General features: G+C 40.7%; 1 protein-coding gene across 3 annotated transcripts in view; it reads right to left on the bottom strand.

Annotated features, from left to right (window-relative positions):
• The window catches only part of ATP2C1 (ATPase secretory pathway Ca2+ transporting 1), a 127,341-nt gene that overhangs the window by 37,943 nt on the left and 65,404 nt on the right, over window positions 1–23,994 (bottom strand). For all 3 annotated transcript variants that reach the window (XM_026658342.2, XM_026658341.1, XM_026658340.1), the window contains 8 exons: window positions 23,554–23,589; window positions 21,497–21,558; window positions 20,692–20,800; window positions 8,283–8,438; window positions 6,051–6,119; window positions 2,951–3,026; window positions 2,288–2,354; window positions 894–1,018 (listed from right to left, as the gene is read on the bottom strand). In XM_026658342.2, the coding sequence (XP_026514127.1) occupies window positions 894–1,018; window positions 2,288–2,354; window positions 2,951–3,026; window positions 6,051–6,119; window positions 8,283–8,438; window positions 20,692–20,800; window positions 21,497–21,558; window positions 23,554–23,589 (700 nt within the window). The remainder of the gene's footprint in view (window positions 1–893; window positions 1,019–2,287; window positions 2,355–2,950; window positions 3,027–6,050; window positions 6,120–8,282; window positions 8,439–20,691; window positions 20,801–21,496; window positions 21,559–23,553; window positions 23,590–23,994) is intronic.

Raw genomic sequence — 23,994 nt, 5'->3', positions numbered from 1 at the left:
AAGGAAGTGTCAGAAGTTGTTGTGAACAGTAAAAAAGTATAACGCTCTTATTTCCATAGCAACCACAAGTTCTTACTTACATTCAACAAATAATATTTATTATTACTCTAGCAAAGATAATGCCTCTACATGAATTTCCTAACTTGAGCATTTAAAATTTAAGTCAAAATTGCATTAGTGTCTTTTTATTTAAACTATTCTAAATCTGAATGTTTAATTGGATGGCAGAGATTTTTTGGAATGTGAGATTAATTAACCGTACAATGCAAGAAAAATAGCATCTAGAAATAGTGAGTCTCAATGCCTTTGACATTTTGGGAACTCTAAGAGAACTTTGCAGCATTGAAGCACTCTGCACGTCCATTAGTATCAATGCACTGAGGTCCCAGATAGGATATAGATGCGAGTCCTTGTTTAATATCTAAAATACAGCTTCATGTATGACAAAAACATACATACTTGAAAAGTGGTATGTAGACTTCCTGATGACACACCATGCAATTTTCTAGTACTGATAAACTTAGTAGTGTTGTTCACAAATATCTCAATGGTACTATTCCTAAATACATGGCAACCTGGCAACCTTCCAATTTTAAATCAGTATTTTATTTAACTAAGCACAGAAAAGAGAATAAGTGTTTTAACTGGTGAACCGTTTTCCTCCCTACTGTTTCACCTGTGAAACTACAGCCCTGATAATGACATAGACCAATGAATTCTGTATGCTAGGCTCTGATGCTAGGCTCAAGAACCTTGAAATGCTTTAAAGTACTACCATGTTCTTGGTAAAATTGTTGCTAACACCGTAGTTGAACAGACTTTTTAAACTGTGTTTTTTTGGTTAACTCTAACATTAATACCACAATATTCTTTATTATTTGGTTTAGTCATACCTAAAGTTTCAACAATAGGTAGCTTTTTTACAATAGCCCTTTTCTTGACCATTCTCATCACACCAAGAGCCAATGTCACTGTTACCACAATAGGTAGTCCTTCAGGGATTGCAGCTACAGCCAAACTGCAATAAAAATGTAAACAAAACACATTGGCTTAGAAGTCAATGTACTGACTAAAAAAAGCATAATCAATCAAGTTAGAGACAGTGTTTTATGGATACACCAACAAAAAGCAAAAAAACCCAGAACACACACACACACCAGCTGCTACTTTGCTCTAATCACATGTCATTTAGTCTGGAAAAATGTGGCACCCTGTGTAGATGAACCAATATGCCATGATTTCAGAGTTTACTGTTCAGATGCATGAACACAGATGTGCTACGATACTTAAGCAAAATGGTGTGAAAATAGGGATGGAAGATCAATTTTGAAGTGTCCTCCCCACCTAAGACCCTCAAATCCTAACTAATAAAATCTGAATTGTGCATAAATCACATCAAATTAGCAGATAAGACGGGTAATTCAGCACATCATGAACTTTTCCATATATATCCCTCTAGAAAAATGTCAAACTTCCTCTCTAATGCAGGTTGCACCATCACTGTCACCTCCAGTTTGGGGTACAATACACTATATTTAAGTGCATCTTACATGGATGTTTGAAAAAAGTCAGCTGGTGCAGAGAGTACTTTGTACTTCCTAGTTGCGCACAGATGCAATTCAAAGTGCTGGTTTGACATATAAAGCTTTATATGGTCTGAGTACTTTTGCCAAAAAGATCACTTGTTTTCCTCTGCACTACCAAAGTTGGTATGCTGAGGCAGATTTCCTAGAGTAGATTGTTGGGACACCTAACATAAGGGTCATTCTTTGCAGAAGGACTCTTTCTGGGGAACTTACTCCCTCTACCACTCTGAGGGAGGGAGACAGTCTTAGGACACAAAGCAAGACATTTATTTACTCAAGTGTTCGCCGGAGTCCACCAAGTTAGTGAATTTTATTCTTTTGGGTTTCAATTTGAGTTCTAGTGGTTATATTATACGGAATCTAAACTTCTGGTTATTACAGTATTTATAGAGATGTTAGTTGTGTTTTAATTTGCAACTACATCTAGAGATTAGGCCAGAGATTTATGGATTTAAATAAGTCAAGCACAGTATACATACCATTTTAGCATAAAAATGGAAGTGACTGACCATTCTCATGTCAGCAGAATATCTATTTTCAGTTTATATGGCATTCAGTCTTACATTTATTTGAAATGTAAGTGGCTTAAAAGCACAGCATGCATTATACGGACATACCATAATACATATGCAACTGATTTTCAAAGTGTTTGCTTAAGTGTTCAAATAAGAATATTTTTCACTTTGATATGAAATTCTCACCTCACACCAATAGTAAACATATCAAGGATATGCTTTCCTTGCAACCATCCAACCAGCATAATAATACCTACAAACAGAACAAAGCAGGGTGTATTTAAATATAAAACAATGTAGAAGCTTCAGGATTATCAAACATTAAGCACATGTAAACTTGTCATTTGTGCTATATATTGCAGCTCTAGAACCCACGCTTAGTGCATTGTACAGCTTAGTTTCCTTAGTCAGTGTGATGCGGGTCTGTTAGCATGGCGATACCCTTCAGCATCAAAAGTGAAATAACATTTCTGTCAGGTAAACCACTGAACAGCATTGGCACTGAGACTCAGAACTAAAAAATGAGGCACAAATGGCTATCTAAAAGGAAAGGAGGATTTAGAGTAGAAAAGCATCAGAAAAATAAGACAGTGGGGGAAAGAGATCTGTAGCAGCCAGAAGGACATAGGCAACAAATAAAGATCTACAAGTATGAAAGCAATCAATTGCTATTCCATACCACTTAGCACAGGCCAATAAAATTAAAAGCAAGCAGAAAAGTGAAGTGTTTTTAAATCCCAAAATTTTCCAAGACCAACATTTTTTCATTTACAGCTACGTAAGTGTCTAGCAGGAATGAATTATGAATGTTCCTAAAAAGCTCAAATGCAGATACAGATATGTTCTTACCTATTATACCAAAGGAATATAAGGAAAGCTGTTTTCCTAAAAGGTCCATGCTCTTCTGCAGAGGTGTCTTTGGAGCCTTGATGAAATGTGAGAGTTCAGGGTGACAACTGAATCATTATTGTTTTAACAAAAATGTAAGCAATACTACAATACAAATTATGACACTAAGTTTCTAAAATGTAATGGGTACTCTGTCAAAGTTGACACCACCAAAATGTAGAATTATCGACCACGTTTAGGTTGTAGAAATATCCATGCACTATGCATAATCTAGTGCTCTGTTTCATTATTGTGAGAAGTAGAAGTCAAGCCTCAATGAATAATTCATTAGAGCGAAGAAGATAATAATTCTTTAGCAGCTTCCTAGTGCTTTGAATGTACCAAGTTTTTTATCTTGAGTATTTACAAGTAGGCAAAGTGGATTTGAAGCCCTGTAGTTCTTGAAAACTCCCTGGCTCCAGGTAACAGAGGGGCAAGTGAGACTTTTTCCAAGGTCTAAACAAGTATCAGAGTCATGAAAGACCACCATATATCCCAGGGGATTTGCTGGTCATCTGGAAGAGTTTCAGAACTGGTCATTCCGTAGAAAGATATATAACACCTAATGCCAAAAAACAGACAACTGCATACAAAACCAGCTTCTTTAGAAAAGTTTAAAACCATAAAAGAGGAGACAGGAAAGCAGACACTTACATTAGATGTCCAGATGCTCATCTACACAGTAACACAAGTTAAACTATAGTATGAAAAATACATATGGCAGATACTGAATGCTCTATTAAGTAGTAAGAAAAGCTTTCCAAAAACTAGAGTAAAAGCAAAGAGTCAGAATCCTATGGATACAACTGTACAGAGAAAAGTCAAGTTGATTTTGTACTTCAGATTACTTCCCATTGTGTTGGAGTTAGGAATGAGCCAAAGTACTATTCAGTATTTTCCCCAAAGATGCTTAAACCAGAATATTAGATCTGGGAGCTCAGGGACGCAATTATGTCTAGCTCAGGAAGTAGAAGGATAGGTGTTCCGATTTCCTAATATCCAAGGTATAATTGAGAACTTTGCAGTGTCAACTGACATTTAGGAAATGTTCTGTTATCAGGAAGAGAAGAGCGAAACCTCAGGTCTCTGCTGAGAGCAAATAGGGAACTGCCTTAATTATCACATTATTTTGGTGCAGCACCAAATAAGGCTCCCTACTGTAGATCCTCCCAATTCTCCCATATCTGACTGAACATACAGCAATAAGAAGACTACAAGAAGGACAAATACTTCTGAAGATTAAAAAAAGAAAGTGGGCCCATAAATGCATTACAGATTAACTTAAGAACCCTTGTATCTCATTCTTGAGTACCATTTGCTCAGTAGTCATAGAAAATGAACTATTTTGAGAGAATTTATTAATAGACTTCACCGTTTCATTAACTGAGAACCATTACAACTGATGTCTTAACTAAACTGTCATAAAAGACAGACAATACAGCATGGAACACCTTCTGAAGTTAACTTTGTATAGTTTCCATACAAACTAAACATAAAAAAGCACGAGAGTCACTTCAATTACATAAGTGAAACCCAATAGTTTTAATTGCTTAAAATAGTGGACAGCAACAATATTGTACAACAGTTTAGAAAAGGAAGTAACGAATACCATAGCCAATTAAAAGTGCAGAGAGAATTTAGGTAAGCAAAGTACAGAAAGTGACCAAGGTAAAATCCAACTCTTTCAAAAAGCACCATTATTTTAATTTATTATTTTATTAGACATTTATTCACTATGGAATTTATTTCTCCTTGATATGGATATAGTTTGTTAAAGATGTAGTTTATGATTTGACTTGTTTGATATCAATTTCTTCTGTTTCACAAAACTCTTTTCCAGCACATATGCTAGCTACTTATTAAAATGTTATACAAGTGCATTGAGCCAAGCTTTTTCCTCCTCCACCTACAGAACGTAGACTTTAATAATTAGTTACATTTATTTTGGTTGGAGGCAGGGGGTTAACATTTGTAGTTGATTGTTTTGCATTCAAATATGGAAACATGCTAATTAATTGTAACACTACATTGAAATATATATTTATTTGTGTGATTTTAATTAAGTGGTAGGGTGTGTTCAGAGCCTGTGTATGGAGGCTTGTTTTTCTAAACTGAAAGAAAAGAAGAGAAGTGCAAAAACACTTATGAAATACTCCTTTCTGAAGTTGTGAATACAGGATTTTGTTTGTGTGTTTCAATACAAGGCATTTCCTCCTTCTCCCCCTCAACCCCACACCAAGTGGCAAGCAGACCACAAGGACAATAATGCATTAATCTGGAGAAACCTTGCAGCACTGTTGTGTTTCTGGCAGGTTGCCCAGATTTAAAAAAAAAAAAAAAAAAAACCACCACACCACACCCCACACACACACACGTTTCTCTTTTGGAGCCCCTTGTTTTGACAAGCTGACTTTTTAAATTTTTCTTCAGAGAAAAATTGTTTTAAAAGGAATTTAAAGATACATAAATTTTGTAGCAGTCAGTCTTGATAATGACTCTTTAGCCAAAAAGGATTAAATAAATTCTGATCACCGTATCTGGCATTTTTGGTCATTTCTCTGGAAAAAACCTTTGTTCAGCAAGTTATGAAACCATTACATGTGTTCTAAATAACAAAGTTAGTGTTCAGTTAGTCAAGTTAAATTAGTTATGTTTTAGACACACCAATAAAACTCCTATATGATGAGCATCAGGACAATTTAATGTAAATGGAAACAATTCCCAGCGAATGAATTTCCACATATTTTTCCTAAGAACTGTTCTAGCATAGAAATGAATCTTTAACAAGTTCAGAATCTTATTTGAATTATCTTCACATTTTTACATCAATTTTGATTAGCTTGCTGATCTGAATTCAATTACTGTTTCCATGCTCTGAGTTCAGACTTCTTGTGTAGGAGAGAAGAAAAATAAAAAAGACAGTGACACCAATAAGAAAAAAGGTTAGTTTCCAAATTTCTATTCTAAAATACCAATGCAAGCTCCACTAACAAAATTTTTGGCAGAAAGTAGTATTTACATTTACAAAAAGGTGTACTGTGCTTGAAGTATTAATACTTACTTCTTCTGCTTGCATCATTTTAAAAACCTCCCCAAACTCTGAGTTTTCTCCAGTTCCAATCACTATCCCCTACAAAATAAAATTAATTCCAATTTGAGACTTTATATCAAACTGTTAATGGTTCTTGACAATTTGTTTACAGTCTACGGATCAAATAGTGACTAGTTGGCTGTACTGAATTTTTTTTTAAGCTTTATCAATGCTCTGGACAAGTCAGATAAGCAATTTTGCAAAGCTTTTGTACACTCTGCTGAAGTATTCAGTAACTTCTCAGGTAATATCTATACAATGCCACCCATCTGCCTCAACCGATAGAAAAGTTGATAGGACCAGCAGTGATTGGGACAGCCCCGATAGAAAGAAGGATAGCATTCACTAGGGATGCAGGGGTGGCCCCTTCCCCTCTAGAGGCTTTACCCCAGTGGTCCCCAAACTTTTTACCTCTTGCCCCCTCTTACACCTGTCTGCACCTCCCCCCTCAGCTGTGGCAGGGAGCCAGGGGCAGAGCAAGGCTGGGTGGCACTCCCTGCCCACCCCCCCATGGGGGCTGGCCTGGACCCTGCCATACCCCCCTGAACATTCCTCTGCACCCCTCTGGGGGGGCCTCACAATTTGGGGACTACTGCTCTATCCATTCATTGGCCAGCAGAGGAGAAAGTCAATTGTTCCCTCACCCTCCCCTTTCATTACTTTAAACTCTAGTCTGGGCCATGTGGAGCCTCTGTTCCATTCCAGTTGCATTCAGGGTAAGTGAGCTGCCTCAAGCAGCTGCAGACAGGCCCAAGCAGGTATTGGAATTACTGGACATATGGCCGTCACCTAGAGCAGAGTCACTGAACTTAGGGTATTCAAAAACAGACCAAAACAAGAAAGGGGTCTTGGTGTTATGGGAATGTGTGAATGAATACCAGTGTCCCATAAGAGCAGTTAGAACTTTCCTAGCAATATATAATCAGGAGCCAGGCATACTTGTACAAGGGTGATTGATATCTTGTCAGGAAACTGTTTGCTGGAGTTATGTAAAAAGTTTGTCTCCACCTGGCTAACTTTGGTACACATTCTTTCAGGAGCGCAGCAGCATCATCACAGGTTTTAGGCTCAAAAGGTTCAGGCTATCGGGCACTGGAAATTGAATTGTTAAAGGTTTATGTCCACCCCAGGGGAGGGGTTATTAGGACAGGCAATAAGTGTAACTAACCTGCTCCGTTTCAGATTCCAGGGCACATCCAAAACATGGTTGATGTTTGGATTTGCCGGCTCTCTATAGTGCACTGGACCCACAAGAAGGTGGCCAGGTGATTTGCAGCTGAGTTTCAAGGCTAAATCTGTACACATTCAGTGGTTCAGCAGGAGAGGCACGCTGTGGGATCAGCTCATGCCTTTTCTGCATTCACTAATGAATAACGAGCACCCACCTAAAGTCCTGGTTATTCACCTTGGAGAAAAAATGATCTTGGGGCCTGCACTGGAGTCAACTGGAGGGGTTGAATTCAAAGGGATGTTGGGTTGATCAAGCAATTGTGGCCAGACATAAGAGTGGTCTGGTCAGAAAGTGGGTTTGACAGAGACCTGATGAACTGACTCCTGTGGATAAGGCCCAGAAGAATGTGAACCATGAGGTTACTAGGATATTCATAAAGACTGGTGGTTCAGAGGTTGAGCATCGGGACACCTGTTATAATTGGCCTGAGTTTTTCAGGGATGATGCTGGGGGAAGACATCTGGCTCTTGAATGTGAGGGAATGGATCAGTAGGAGTTTTGATGCCAGGCAGTGTGGGTGAGGTATGGCCAGGCTAGTTGCTGGCACCCCCAGTGGTTGGTCTCCAGTGCAGTTGAAAGGAATGGTTCCCAGAAGTAAAAGACCTGGGATTTTGTAGATGGGCCTTGTGCTCATGGGATGGGGAGACCTTGTGGTGTTCATAAGCCAATCCCACCCCTCCCCGCAAACACACACACCCCTTTTAGTACTTTCGGCCCCCTCAGGGGTACTTGGAACCAAGTAATTGAAGTAAGCTACAAAAAGAGAGTTCTGCTATAGTACATCAGGTAGTTAAACATTTCTATATTAATTGCAAAAGGTCATGCATTTTAAATATTGGTCTAAGAAAAATGTAAATATTGTACAGCTATTAAGCTACATTGTCAATAGATGGATGAACATTAAAGTAGATCTGGCAGCTTAGAAATAATTAAGACATGCAGTACATTCTTCTCTATCAATATGATATTACCTTTGCCTTTCCACATCTAACCAGTGTACCCATGAAAGCAATATTGCTTCTGGAGGTGAGGTCTCCATTGGTAGCAGCTGGCTGAGGAGCAGTCGATTTAGAGCATGGAGCAGTCTCGCCTGTCAGACTAGATTCATCAATAGAAAGATCCACAGCCTTTGGGAACAAAACATACTGACTAAGTAAAAAGCTTCATGTCCATCAGTACAGTATTGAGTTTTTCAAAGTATTCAGAATGCTGAGACAGTTAAATTCTCCCTCAGATTCCCTTCTTAGAAACATAAAATGTATTGCATATGTGTTACGAAATTACACACGTTAACTAAGCATGCTCTTATAATCAATGAAGTGAGTTGAAAACTAACTAAATGAACAAGCTGTTGTACAGGCTATATCCTCCAGTTCAATAAATGCAAAAGTCTTTGGGATCTTAGGTATTAAACCAAAGGAAAGCTTGAGAAGAAGAGAAACACAAGAAACAGATACCCTAATGGCTTGGAAAACAAACAGTACTGACTATAAGTGAGGATGCAATTCACTTGCCTTTATTAAAACCACCACCAACTGGATCCCAAAACCCCAATTTCTCTATAGATCCACCCAAAGAAGGGCTGCTATTGTGATCCATTCAACCACTGACCAAAAGGGTTAATTAGGATTGCAAGTACATATGCACCGCTGCATCCTTTCACTCTCACCTATGACAATTCTTAGCTTCATTCTTCGGCAACTCCTAACAAGAATCCTGTTCCCTAAAGTGCTTGTTCACACTTAAATTCTTGGAAAAAAAAAAAACCACATTCCCTGCCAATAGTCAAGGCGGCCTTGTTGTTCAGGAGATATGATTGCATAGATGAAAATGTGTTTCTTTAATCTAGATTCCCTTAATCAGCAGAACCGCCCAGGAATGAGTCTGGCAGAAAGAGGAAGAATTAGTATTAAGAAAAATAAGACAGGTTAAGACATGGGGTACAGAAATAAAGGTAGTGCAAAACAAAAAGTAGAAGTCTTAAAATATATCACCTAGAACGGTCTTGGGGTCAAATCCCACTCCCATTAAAGTCTTTCCCATGGTCTTTAATGGGAGTTATTTTGGCCTCTTGAATGAGCCAGAAGTCAATCACAAGGGACTACTCTAGTCTTCTCCTGAATGTAATCACTCTGTAAAGGGATGTTGATTAAATAGGGAACACCATTTATTTGTAATCTAATCAATCTACACTTTTAGCCAGCTACCTGAAGGGAAAAAAAAAAATGTTTAAGGACAGATGGGAAGATCCATCACTAAAATACTTAATCTCTTCGAAAGGATGTCTTTCAAAAAGTAAAGATGGACCAATTGCACTGCACTCAAAACAATTAACGCTGTGGTAGATCACAGCAGTTCAGGTATTTCCAGATTTTTTAAAAAGGCAACATTTTATTTTTGATGTACTGGATATTCTTTATCAGTGCTGGACAGCAAGATGAACATAGATCACTAAATAAAAAATAATGTAGTTAACATTAAAGGATAGTACCTTTACTAAAGCGCTTTGTGATCAGCCATACCCCTTCTATTTCCTGCTATTCTCTCAAATAGTTACCAGGGCAGTGCCCATTTTTAAAATGCTGGTGCTGTATCAATAAAGGAAAAGGGACACTGGTCAAAAAACTGCAATTAATCTTTCAATCATAATCAATAAAATCTATGTAGAACTGAACAGCTACAGAAAGTGCTACTTTTTTATGTAAACAGTACAGTACCACAAATCTATGGAATTAAAAAAAAAAAAAAAAAAAAAAAAAAATACGTTGGTCTCCTTGTTTAGTTTTAAAAAAAAAAAAAAATGAGACTTTGAAACATTTAAATAATCACTCCCAAGAGATATTTTGTCTGAAGCCTGAATTGTAATATGCAATATTTTGTCAGGGTTACATTCTGATTTCGGAGAGGATTAGCAGAATACATGGATAGCTCATTAGTATATAGAGATTAGAAAGGTTGGAAGAAGTTTCAAATTTCATGTTTTAGAAAAATGAGATTTTCAGCATATGCTGTGGGAGTTAGTTCAGTAAAGATTTTTCCTTTTTCCTTATACGTGAAATGCTTTAAAGGACAAACACTGCTTAACTCTAATTTCTGCAGTTTACTAAGACAGTCATCAACTAGAAGATTAGACTGAAGATTTAGAAGTTTGTTTCAGAATATTTAAAGAAACAAAGTAGTTTTTCCAACTGTCCTATTCCTACCCCCCCCCTCTGACTAGTATTCTAAAACCTACTCAATTCCAGTCACCTAAAAAACAGGCAGTTCACTAAAGCTATATTCCTCATTCAGGCTAAACTTATTGAGTTGTGTCAAAGCAAACAATTTCAGTTGAATAACTATAAATAAAAAAAAAAATATATAACAATTATCTATATGCATGTATGTACATATAGTTTCTTGCTTGATCATATATTTTGTTCTAGGACCCTTCTAATATATTAGATCACTTGTGTTTGTCACTTCCCTACAAATAAGTTGCAAAGCAACATATTAATCTAACGTGGATTCTTACTGTGGGCTTTTCATTTAATTTGGTCTTTAAATCCCAGGGCATCAAAGAAACCTCTTCAAGCATTCACACCTTCGCAGAGGTTTCTCCAATAACGCTAAAATATTATGAAGTCGACTACATGTTTACATTGCATCTTCAAATCCCACACATTTTTATACTGGCCTACTTTGCTCTGCAGGTGAACACTGATGTGTCCTCAAAGTGAGTTTTCCCAGGATTTTAAACAGTAAAATAACCAGTTACTGTGTTTTTTTAAAGAAAAAACACACATCCATCACTGATTAAGAACAGAAGTGAAAGCATAGGCCCATACAGACCTAGGAGACTAGCTAGAATTCTCTTCTATAAAAGAGGATCTGCCAATAGTCAAGTAATAAACAAATTGGATTAAACTTCATTTCTCTGCTCATCACAAACCAACCTAAAAAAGCACAAGACAAGAAAAAGGTCTACTAAGATACAAACAATGCAATGACATTTATAAATGAAACAAGTCAAATCCTGTAGACACAAAGGTCTAAGAATAAACTCTTATACATATGAATACCTTTAGTGGAAGCCTTAAGCATCTGATAAAATAAGCCTCATTCTCAATGAGATCTAAATACATGTAAGGGAGGTCATTAAGGTCAAGCAGATTTGATCATATCCCAAAAAGCCCTTACCTCAACATGTTCATGTACAACTGCAACCTCTGTTAAAAGATCATGGTAGGAATATTGGAACTCTCAAGCATATGCTTTTAAACTATTTACACTCCAAGTATTTGCAAAGCTTTTTTTTTTTTAAATTGTCATGCAATGCAAATAAATGTAGTCTTTTGTTTCTCCAGAAATAGCCTGTGAAGCTTAACAGTAAATTACTTCCATTGGTTCAAGGCAGCTAGGGAAAAAATGACCGTCTTGATAGAGAATAAAGAATCTAACACCGAGTTTCAGACACAGAAGCTAGACGAAACAAATGATTTAAAACCAATGCAGTAAAGTACACACTGCTGTAGTTATGTTTCCATTTTCTACGTAATGGAATATAGCAGATCAGAAGCAGTCTACAATCCCTCTAAAGAGAGATGAATATTCACAAATTCATGTAATAAAATTTTAGTGTGCATGCAAAGAAATCAGCAAACAGCAAACCACCTTTGACCATGTCTGCAGGCTGTTAAAGTTGTCCATTTCATTTTTAAGGAAATTGAAGAGAATCGGTTAAGTGTTTCTTCCTATTCAACAGAAATTCAGATAGCTTGGATTTACACACTTGTAAAATCCATAAAGCTGATACCAATTAAGGAGATATTACCTAAATCGGAATCCAGCCAGACACCATCTGGGATTCAGCTACCCAGATCATGTAATTTACCCACCTGCTAATTATTTTTGGAAGCTGTCAAACCAACATGCACTTAAAACAAAACAAAAAAAACAGTGCATTTCTCACTTTATCCTAAGCATGATGAATAGTATACTTACCAACCTAAGTGTTTTTGGAGGACTTAGTTGGTGGGTGATCTGTACAAAGGGCAATAAATCTAATCTTTTCTACATGGTCTGCCTCTAACCATGATTCCTTTGGATATTTCAGCCCAATTTTAGACCCTAGGACATCTGACAGACCATTAGCACACAAGAGCATGTGTCTAGAAAACAGAGGGATTCTGCACCTTGCTGCCTCCACCTTGCAACCCCAGCAGTGAAAATGGGCTGTAAGTCTCCCACAGCTCCTTGTAGACTAATACCTTTGGCACAGGCATTGCATTGAGTTTCCATAGGAGATTCTAAGCACCTCAAAAGCCTCAGAGTAGGGATACAGAGTCGGGGTGGAAAGATCCAAACCTGCACTGCACACTGCTACAGCCATTCTAGCTTGTGCTGCAGGCCACAGGTAGCACTGGGGAAGCTGCTATTACTTAGGGCAGCCCATATGGATGCCTAAATTCTCCATTTTGGTCCCTTCAGTGACCCAGAATCCCAAGAGCACAAATAACCCAAAATCACTTTTGCTCTCCCCTACCAGGTACAGCACTTCTGGACACAGCACAGAATCTGGCCCACAGCCTTTAGTTACATCTTCATATTTTCTGCAGGACCTCTGCCTCATTCACAATGTAACCTTATTTCATTCACTGTTCAACCTGCATGAAAAATGAGGCAGGGGGTCTCATAAGGGGGGGGAAAAACATCTGTGATAACATAACTGAAGATCAAACTGGGACAGATACAGAAGAGGGGGCAGACTTAAGTTCACATGGTGAACCTTATCTTTGACATTCACTGGTTTGGAGTCTTCACTTTGAAATCTTTATGCTCTTTGAAAGATTGTTTGGAATTTCCTAGCCTCCCCTCACCCCCATACAGTTTTCTTATCCACACATGTTCTATGCCAATGGAACATTGGGAAACTAGTAAAGTCATAATAACCAGTGCACATGACAATATTTTAATATCCTTTACTGTAGCCCAGTCAGAACAGATTTTCACAAAACCATTGAAGGGTCTTACCTAGGGGTTCTTATCAAATTTCAATTTTCCACCTCAAATTGCGTAAGCACTAGAATGGTTCAAAAAAAAGCTTGCAAAAAAAAAAAAAAAAAACCCACAAAGGGCTTAACTTTTCATGAGCAAAATAGCCAAAATTTTGCTTTCAGAATGAAAATCAAGAACAAAATCTCAGCCCAAAATTAGAAGTTTGACGAAGTTAGAAGCATTTGAAGAGACCCTTTAAAATGGAAATGCTTAAAGCAACTAACACAGGTATCACTGAATCTAAAGTAAAAATTCTCAACGTTGTACAAAATTCAGAAGTTTGAATCTAGTTGTTTTCCTCTGACTTCTCTTGGTGCTTCTCCCTTGAGTTCTCCATACACAGAGACAAAAGATGAGTGAGAGATGTAGACTTGATCCTACAAGGCTCTCCTTTCCCATCCAACCCCTTAGCACTGCTGGAACAGGCAATACCTAGGCCTGGTCTACACTACGAGTTTAGGTCAACTTTAGCCGCGTTAAATCGAATTAAGCCTGGACACGTTCACACGACGAAGCCCTTTCTTTCGACTTAAAGGGCCCTTTAAACCGGTTTCTTTACTCCACCTCCGACGAGGGGATTAGAGATAAAATCGGCCTTAGGGGGTCGGAATTGGGGTAGTGTGGACGGAATTCGACGTTATTGGCCTCCGGGAGCTATCCCACAGTGCTTCATTGTGACCGCTCTGGACAGCACTCTCAACTCAGATGCACTGGCCAGGTAGACAGGAAAAGCCCCGCGAACATTTGAATTTCATTTCCTGTTTGCTCAGCGTGGAGAGCACAGGTGACCACGCAGAGCTCATCAGCACAGGTAACCGTGATGGAGTCCCAGGATCGCAAAAGAGCTCCAGCATGGACAGAACGGGAGGTACGGGATCTTCTCGCCATATGGGGAGATGAATCTGTGCTGGCCGAACTCCAAAGCAGTAAACGAAATGGCAAAATATTAGAAAAGGTCTCCAAGGCCATGAAGGAAAGAGGCCATAACAGGGACGCACAGCAGTGCCGCGTGAAAATTAAGGAGCTAAGGCAAGCCTACCACAAAGCCAGAGAAGCAAACGGAAGGTCCGGGGCTGAGCCGCAAACATGCCGCTTCTACGCGGAGCTGCATGCCATTCTAGGGGGTGCAGCCACCACTACCCCAACCGTGTGCTATGACTCCCTCACTGGAGAAACACACAGGGAAGAGGGTTCAGAAGAGGAGGATGGAGGAAATGTAGATAGCTCACAGCCGCAAGGAAGCAGAGAAACCGGTTTCCCCAACAGCCAGGATATGTTTGTCACCCTGGACCTGGAACCAGTAACCCCCGAACTCAACGAAGACCCTGAGGGCACACAGGGGACCTCTGGTGAGTGTACCTTTGTAAATATTACACATGGTTTAAAAGCAAGCGTGTTTAATGATTAATGATTAATTTGCCCTGGCAATCACGGCCAGTACAGCTACTGGAAAAGTCTGTTAACGTGTATGGGGATGGAGCGGAAATCCTCCAGGGACATCTCCAGAAAGCTCTCCTTCATGTACTCCCAAAGCCTTTGCAAAAGGTTTCTGGGGAGGGCTGCCTTATCCCGTCCGCCATGGTAGGACACTTTACCAGGCCAGGCCAGTAGCACGTAGTCTGGAATCATTGCATAACAAAGCATGGCAGCGTATGGTCCCGGTGTTTGCTGGCATGCAGACAACATCCATTCCTGATCGCTCTTTGTTATCCTCAGGAGAGTGATATCATTCACGTTCACCTGGTAGAAATGGGGCAATTTTATTGAGGGGACATTCAGAGGTGCCCCTTCCTGCTCTGCTGAACAGAAATATTCCCCGCTGTTAGCCACGCGGTGGGGGAAGGGGTGAAGTGATCATCCCAGAGAATTGGGTGTGGGGGAGGGGAATTAGTTGGGTTTGTGCTGCATGTTAACCCTGAAACCGCAGCCCCTCCTTTTACATTGCAAACCCATTTTAAATGGCTAACCCAATGGGTGCTTGGTATGGGAAATGAGAACACTACTCTTTGAAACCACTCCCACATGTTAAGAAGGTTAAAAAAGTCAAAAGACTGTGTCTTACCATGGCTGCCTGCAAGTTGAAATCTGTGGCCTGGCACTGCGTGAGTGATCTCTCACACCAAACCGGCAGGCCCTCAATATAAGAGGAAAAATGCGACCTTGTAACGAAAGCACATGTGCTGTGTAATGTGAACAGCAAAATTTAACGTGAAAGAGTGTACCCATTGTTTTCTAAAATGTGTCTTTTTTAACCACCTCTCCCTTCTCCTCCACCAGCTGCAAATGTTTCTCCTTCACAGAGGCTAGTGAAGATTAGAAAGAGAAAGCGAAGGACACGTGATGACATGTTTGTAGAACTACAGATGTCCTCCCACGCTGACAGAGCACAGCAGAATGCGTGGAGGCAGTCAATGACTGATTATAGAAAAGCCCAATATGAACGAGAGGAGAGGTGGCGTGCTGAATCGTAGGATGAACAGTGCAAGTTGCGGGCTGAAGATGATAGGTGGCGTCAGCTTGCAGACAGAAGGCAAGAGTCGATGCTCCGGCTGCTGGAGCATCAAACTGATATGCTCCAGCGTATGGTTGAGCTGCAGGAAAGGCAGCAGGAGCAGAGACCGCCGCTACAGCCCCTGTGTAACCAACAGCCCTCCTCCCCAAGTTCCATAGCCTCCTCACCCAGACGCCCAAGAACACGGTGGGGGGGCCTCCGGCCACCCAGTCACTCCACCCCAGATGATTGCCCTAGCAGCAGAAGGCTGGCCTTCAATAAGAGTTAAAGTTTTAAACTGCAGTGTGTCCTTTTCCTTCCCTCCTCCCCCACCCATCCCGGGCTACCTTTGCAATTATCCCCCTAGTTGTGTGATGAATTAATAAAGAATGCATGAACATGAAGTAACAATGACTTTATTGCCTCTGCGAGTGGTGCTCGAAGGGGGGAGGGTAGGGGAGGGTGGGGTTGTTGGTTTACAGGGAAGTAGAGTTAACTGGGTGGGGGGGAGGGGCGGAGGGTTCATCAAGGAGAAAAACAGAAGTTTCAAACCGTAGCCTGGCCAGTCACAAAACTCGTTTTCAAAGCTTCTCTGATGCGCACCGCACCATGCTGTGCTCCTCTAACCGCCCTGGTGTCTGGCTGCGCGTAATCAGCGGCCAGGCGATTTGCCTCAACCTCCCACCCCGCCATAAATGTCTCCCCCTTACTCACAGATATTGTGGAGCACACAGCAAGCAGCAATAACAATGGGGATATTCTTTTCGCTAAGGTCTGAGCGAGTCAGTAAGCTGCGCCAGCGCGCTTTTAAACGCCCAAATGCACATTCCACCACCATTCGGCACTTGCTCAGCCTGTAGTTGAACAGGTCCTGACTCCTGACCAGGCTGCCTGTGTACGGCTTCACGAGCCATGGCATTAAGGGGTAGGCTGGGTCCCCAAGGATCACGATAGGCATTTCAACATCCCCAACGGTTACTTTCTGGTCCGGGAAGAAAGTCCCTTCCTCCAGCTTTCTAAACAGAGCAGAGTGCCTGAAGAGGCGAGCATCATGTACCCTTCCCGGCCAGCCCACGTTGATGTTGGTGAAACGTCCCTTGTGATCCACCAGGGCTTGCAGCAGCATTGAAAAGTACTCCTTGCGGTTTATGTACTCGGTGGCTTGGTGCTCCGGTGCCAAGATAGGGATATGGGTTCCGTCTATGGCCCCACCACAGTTTGAGAATCCCATTGCAGCAAAGCCATCCACTATGGCCTGCACGTTTCCCAGAGTCACTACCCTTGATATCACCAGGTCTCTCATTGCCCTGGCAACTTGGATCACAGCAGCCCCCACAGTAGATTTGCCCACTCCAAATTGATTCCCGACTGACCGGTAGCTGTCTGGCGTTGCAAGCTTCCACAGGGCTATCGCCACTCGCTTCTCAACTGTGAGGGCTGCTCTCATCCTGGTATTCTGGCGCTTCAGGGCAGGGGAAAGCAAGTCACAAAGTTCCATGAAAGTGCCCTTACGCATGCGAAAGTTTCGCAGCCACTAGGAATCGTCCCACACCTGCAGCACGATGCGGTCCCACCAGTCTGTGCTTGTTTCCCGGGCCCAGAATCGGTGTTCCAGGGCATCAACCTGCCCCAGGAACACCATGATTTCCACATTGCTGGGGCCTGTGCCTTGTGAGAGGTCTAGGTCCATGTCCATTTCCTCATCACTCTCGTGGCCGCGCTGCAATCGCCTCCTCGGCTGGTCCCGGTTTTGCTTTGGCATGTCCTGGCTCTGCATATACTCCAGGACAATGCGCGTGGTGTTCATAGTGCTCATAATTGCCGCAGTGATCTGAGTGGGCTCCATGATCCCAGTGCTAGCTATGGCGTCTGGTCTGAAAAAAGGCACGAAACTAGTATCTGACGGACCAGGGGAAGGAGGAAGGGAGGGGCTAGTGACGACATGGCATACAGGTACAGGGAATTAAAATCAAGAAAGGTGGCTTTGCATCAGGGAGAAACACAAACAAACAACTGTCACACAGAATGGCCCCCCCCCAAAGATTGAAGTCAAAAGCCTGGGTTTAGCAGGCCGTTGATTTGACGGAGGGAGGGGGGAAGCAAATGAATACAGAACAAATCTATTTTTTACATCTTAAGACGACGGTGCAGCATGACTGATAGCCCTTGGCATCTTCTGGGTGCTTGGCAGCAAATACTGGGCGCTTGGCAGTAGCCTTCAGGCCTATTGCACGATCTGCTGCTCAGGGAAGACTCTGCTAATGTGCGATGATCCAACAGGGCGCTTGGCAGAAAATGGCATACTACGACTGATAGCCATCATCATCACTGTGAAGGCAGCAGGATGGGGGACTGGGGGACATACGGAGTTCCAGCCACTGCTGGACTGAACATATCTGCCCAGGTGTCCATGATCGACAGCCACTGCTGTCCGACGAGGACGGTTACCAGTCGTAATAAACCATCTACTGCCAAAAGGCAAAAGGCAAGGGCTGGTGCAATGCAGCCCTACGGCTGCCAGCCCCACGGCTGCCAGCACCCAGATCGCCGATGAAGGCTACCAGTCATGCTGCACCGTCTACCGCCAAAAGGCAGTTAGCTGCTGCTGCTGTGTAGCAATGCAGTCCCACGTCTGCCGGCACCCAGATGACATATGGTGAAGGTGAGCTGAGCTGAGCGGGCTCCATGCTTGCCGTGGTATGTTGTCTGCACAGGTAACCCAGGTAAAAAGGCGCGAATCTATTGTCTGCTGTTGCTCTGACGGAGAGGGAGGGGCCTGACGACATGTACCCAGAACCCCCCGCGACACTGTTTTGCATCATTCGGGCATTGGGATCTCAACCCAGAATTCCAATGGGCGGCGGAGACTGCGGAAACTGTGGGATAGCTACCCATAGTGCAATGCTCCGGAAGTCGACGCTAGCCTCGGTACTGTGGACGCGGTCCGCCGACTAGAGCACTTAGAGCATTTTATGTGGGGACACACACAATCGGCTGTATACAACCGATTTCTATAAAACCGGCTTCTATTAATTCGACCTAATTTCGTAGTGTAGACATACCCCTATAGTAGCTTACAACCATCATGCCTTTGTACCTATGCTAAAAGTGAGCATAACTACTGTACTCTGCCACATCAGGAACATAAAAGATACAGTTCAGAACTAGCATCCAAGTCAAGTGTACCGTCAGGATATAAACTAACCTGGTCAGCCATCCCACAAAAAACCTAAATTGGCCTTCAAGTTTCTAAGAAGGGACATTTAGAACCCATCAAGTATGAATCGGGAAAGGACATACATACACAACCCCACAACCATGTTGGAAAGAGAGAGGGTTAAGGTGTTATAATGGTAGATGGAGGACAATGGCTGTAATTTGAAAACCATTGCAAAATAAGACCATCAGTAATTATGAAGCTCAAGGTGGTTAGCACTGATCTGGCCTATTGCTATGTATGGCTGCTATGTATGGTTGCACCTTCAAGACAGAGGACAGAAAAGGTGCTGTGACAAGTAGCGTTACCACAACATGCTGTAAATTTTATGAGTGAGACAACAAAAGCAATGCAAGTGTATAACAAAAACAAAAACACACAAATGTTTTTATGTCACTTCTGTAGAAAATGATGCTGCACAACAGAGCATTAGGGCAGAGACTACGGAATGCAAAAGAAGCCATGGCTTGATAGTGTCAGAGGGAGCTAATGACAGATATAAGACAGGAGCAATGAAAAAGTGTATTGTAGATTAATAACTATATTTGATACTAGTTTTTCCAAAAAAGTCTCAAAAGGGAACTAGTTGGGACACTGCATAGAAAAACCTGCATTAACACACAGCAAGTGCTTCCAAGACTTTTCCAATCAATTCAACAAGAGTCCTGAAAATGCCTAACATCACAGAGGAGACCAATATTAAGAACATAACTTTCAGCTTCAAGGGAAGTAAGGATCACAGAAAGCAAAATAAATATATATCCCACTTTTTGTTGTGTTTGGAGGATTTATATACACCTCTACCCTGATATAACGCGACCCAATATAACATGAATTCGGATATAACGCAGTAAAGCAGCACTCGGGGGAGGGGGGCAGGGATGCGCACTCCGGCGGATCAAAGCAAGTTCGATATAACACGGTTTCACCTATAACGCAGTAAGATTTTTTGGCTCCCGAGGACAGTGTTATATCGGGGTAGAAGTGTATATGATCAGTGTTATTGCTAACACCTAGACACTGGTACTCATACTCATGTTAGAAGTCAGATATTTAGTAAACTAGACAATTTTATATATTACATTTCTGATGCAAAGGATATAAAATAGAATGGCACGACTACATAAGCATCTATAATGTCTAAATACTCAATTATGAACAAATTGGAACATTTAAGTTATATCCAATAAGATTAATATAAGGAAAGATTCAACAAAAAAATCAAAATCAGCTGCAAACAACTGCCAGATAGATGGTTGATGATTCAGACTGGCAAAACAAAATGATCATTTCACAGCCTGCTGTATTTCATGTATTTAGGGAAAGTACTTAACTGACTAATAAATTAAGTCAGTAAATTGGAGTAAAAATTGAAAGGGTCTTTAGAATCAGGTCCTCCCAATTCCCCCACAAATATTACAGGAAAATTAGTAGCCACCTATATGTATGTGTATCACACACTGCCCAAAAATCTAAATCTTGGAAGCAAAACACTAGCATTCTCTATAGCCAAGTATTTTAGCCACTAGACAATAATAATCTTTGTTCCTGTATATAAGTTTTCATTTACCTTTTCTGTCCCTCCCGCCTCCTTCCCCCTCCAAACCAATTTTAAAAGAATTTTCTAAACACATACCTCAAACAAGCGTAGATCAGCAGGGACTTTGTCTCCCACTGACAGGCAGACTGTATCACCTGGAACCAAGTCTCTGGCAAGTGTGTGTTCCACCCTACCTTCACGTACACTGTGGAGAACACAAATATATAGTCAATCAAAAGTGGAAGTGCATTATCAATTTAAGAATTACTTCCCTGCATTTTGTTTGGGGCAGAAATCCCTATTACATAGTACTACAGGCAGGATAAAAACAAACTGATTCTAAGTAGATTAGCTCTACATTGCAACCAAAGACTAGTTTCAAACAATGACACTGAGAACAAGATTATCCTTATATTACTATGGTGTGAAACGTAACCTGATTTGCACCATTCTAAGTGTCTTGATTCATGGTGATATTTTATGCTTAAGTTAAAAAGCTTTAAAAATTCACTATTTCTAAGGTCAGATCCATTGAATTATAGAAATGTAAGGCTGGAAAGGACATCGAGGGGTCATCAAGTCCAGCCCCCTGAATCCAACTTACACCATTCCTGACAGGTGTTTGTCCAACGTGTTCTTTAAAAACTTCCAATCATGAGGATTCCACAGCCTTCCTTGGGAGCCTATTCCAATGCTTAACTATCCTTATAGTTGGAAAGCTTTTCCTTTAACATGCTCTATAATAGTGTAACAATTTGACATGCTAATGTGGAATCATAGGGTTATGTAAATTACAGTAAGCTTTTCCCCCGAAGTGCCTTTACATTCACAGCAGATTAAGTTTAATGCTTAACCAGCTTTGTCACTTAATTTAAGTCTGAAACAGTAGAAGGCGCCATACCAGTGGCATTCAGGAGGTACAAGTTTACTAAGCTCTTCGAGAGATTTTTCTGAGCGGTACTCCTGCAGTGAAATAAAGATGCAATTAGAGAAGAGAAAGCCTTTGAAACTGACCACAAATAATGTGAGAGAAAAAATTACTGATCAACAGGTTTTTTGTTTTCTATAAAACTGTACCTACTACTTAAGCCAACCTTATGTATTAAAGGTAGTACTCAGAGAACCCAATCAGGCTCAGAGATGCTAGGTGTTGCAAAGACTACTCCTGGGGGGATTCTGCACTACTTCAGGGGGCGTAGAATTCATATAGTCTGCAGATTTCTTTGATCCCCGCAGAAAAAAAATAGGGAAACAAAAATCTGAGGGGAATACGAGCTCCTTCCCTAGCAGCCTGGGGAGTCTGTTCAAGCACCCAGAGCAGCCAGCAGAGTGTAAGTCACAGTGGTGAATGGGTGCAGGGAGGAGAATGGGTATGCGTGCAAAGGAGCGAGAGAGACTGTCCCCCTCACTTGCTATTGTGCCTCGCCAGGTGTGGAGGGGTAGGGCTTTGGGCTGTTTGGAGGTAAGCATGTCCCCTGAGGCAGAGCAAAAAAATGTAGCAACTTGCCCTCACAGTTGTTAATGTTCCATTCTTAGTCAATTCCCCCAGGAGTATAAAATGTGTAAAAGTTTTAAGGCTCCTTTACATTGCCAGAGGGGTGTAAAGGAGTATTATTGTAAATGACAGTAAGGGAATCCTCAGCTAGGAAAATCTATGTGCCGTCTCGCTTTTTTCCTGTGCCAGAGTGGCACAATTACCCATTTAAAAAAAAAGTAAATAAAAGAGAGAGACTGAGGGCAAATAAAATGTTTATTAAGCAGTCGAAACATCAGGACAAACAGAATCAAGTACTTCCCAAAGTAGCCAACCAGGATTATAACTGGAATGCAGGGTATTGGCTACCAAGTATTTGTAACTTAACTTTCTCATGTTCAGGAAATGCTGAATAGTGGTCACCTTTTTCATCAATTACCAAAATAATTGAAACTGGTGTGATTATATTGCATTATTTTGACAAATAAAATGCAGAATTTTACAGAATTTTTAATTTTTTGGCACAGAATTTTTAGGCGCAGAACTCTCCCAGGAGTAAAAAAGACAAAAATATACTGCAAGCCTTGACAAGCTCACAATCTTAATATATTGCTAAAGAATCCTGTAGATTCCTTCCTTTATCACTTTGCTCTTTAGAGCAATGCTTCCAGCAAGATTAAATTACTGCTGAGATATGAGCTTACAATGAAAGGACGGTTTTCAGTGGTTTAAGCTGAAAAACTTTCTGAGTTGAAATTTTTCATGATGGTTCTCAGCTCAGATGCTATTTTTGGAACTACTCTTGTGTTTGAATTACAGTGTTGAAAACTAGTCCATTTTCTGTCATTACAAAAATAGTTTACATTTTTGGAGATCAGATGCTTCAAAAACTCAAGTTCGTATTTGTATGTAACTTTCAATGAGAAATATACTTTGTGAAGTATGATATTTTTCCCAGTCAACTTTTTCAAGATTAAAAAAATGAAGACTGCTCTGCACATGATGTCCGCATAAATTGAGAATAAAGTGTTTGAGTCAGTACGGTATCTGTTCAGTGAAAAACAAACTAGCACTGAAACAGCCAGGGAAGTCCATACTTGGGAGTTAACCAGTCTGTTAAGACAAACCTATTGTGGTCACTCAAAAAATAAAGAAAAACTATGTAGTCAAAAGTCTATTTTTTGTACTGCTACATCTATTAGTGTTGTGATTTTTTGCCAATGTAGTTAAAGCAGTACAACCCCCATAGCGTGGACACAGCTATTCCTGTGTAAGTGTACCACTCTAACTATAATTACACTGATTAAAGTGGTTTGTTTATAGACCAGATCTAAGGTTGTGATGAAAAAAATTGAGAAGCATGGACAATCTTCTCTGCCATTCACAATCGTGCAATATCTCTAGGAAAACTACAGCAATTGCTTACATAGAAGAATTTATATGAAGTACTAATGTGATTTAAGTTGGCAAAATAGAGTTCTTACCTGAACAAAGGCAACGGTAACAACAATGAGTATTGCCTGAACAGAAATAAAAGCAGTTAATTTTTTGAAATTCCAAATATCAGGTAGAGTAAACAGTCATATTAGCTCTAGCTTAGTTATATTTGTCAGTACACGTAAAGCTATGCTACCTGAAAGATCCATTATTTAAAAAAACAGGGCAGCTTATACCAGTTTTATCATTATGTTGGGGAAAATCTAAAACTTTCATGCAATTGGCTTACAGAGAAACAATTTCAATGTGAATTTCAAACACATGGCAGATACATGTTTTGAACAAGGAGATTCAGCGTTTAGAAAAAAATTGCTGTTTGCACTACATTTCTAAAAGGTGGCAACAGGCAGATGTACACAAAGGTACCTGAGAGGTATAGTCTAACTGGTATACTGGTCATGTTCTTTTCACTTATACCTATACCTATA

The sequence above is a fragment of the Terrapene carolina genome, unplaced genomic scaffold (assembly GCF_002925995.2).
Source record: "Terrapene carolina triunguis isolate 2854851 unplaced genomic scaffold, T_m_triunguis-2.0 Scaffold428, whole genome shotgun sequence".
NCBI classification, from domain to species: domain Eukaryota; kingdom Metazoa; phylum Chordata; order Testudines; family Emydidae; genus Terrapene; species Terrapene triunguis.
The sequence above is the reverse complement of the archived record's forward strand: the minus strand, read 5'-3'. Positions and strand labels throughout refer to the sequence as shown.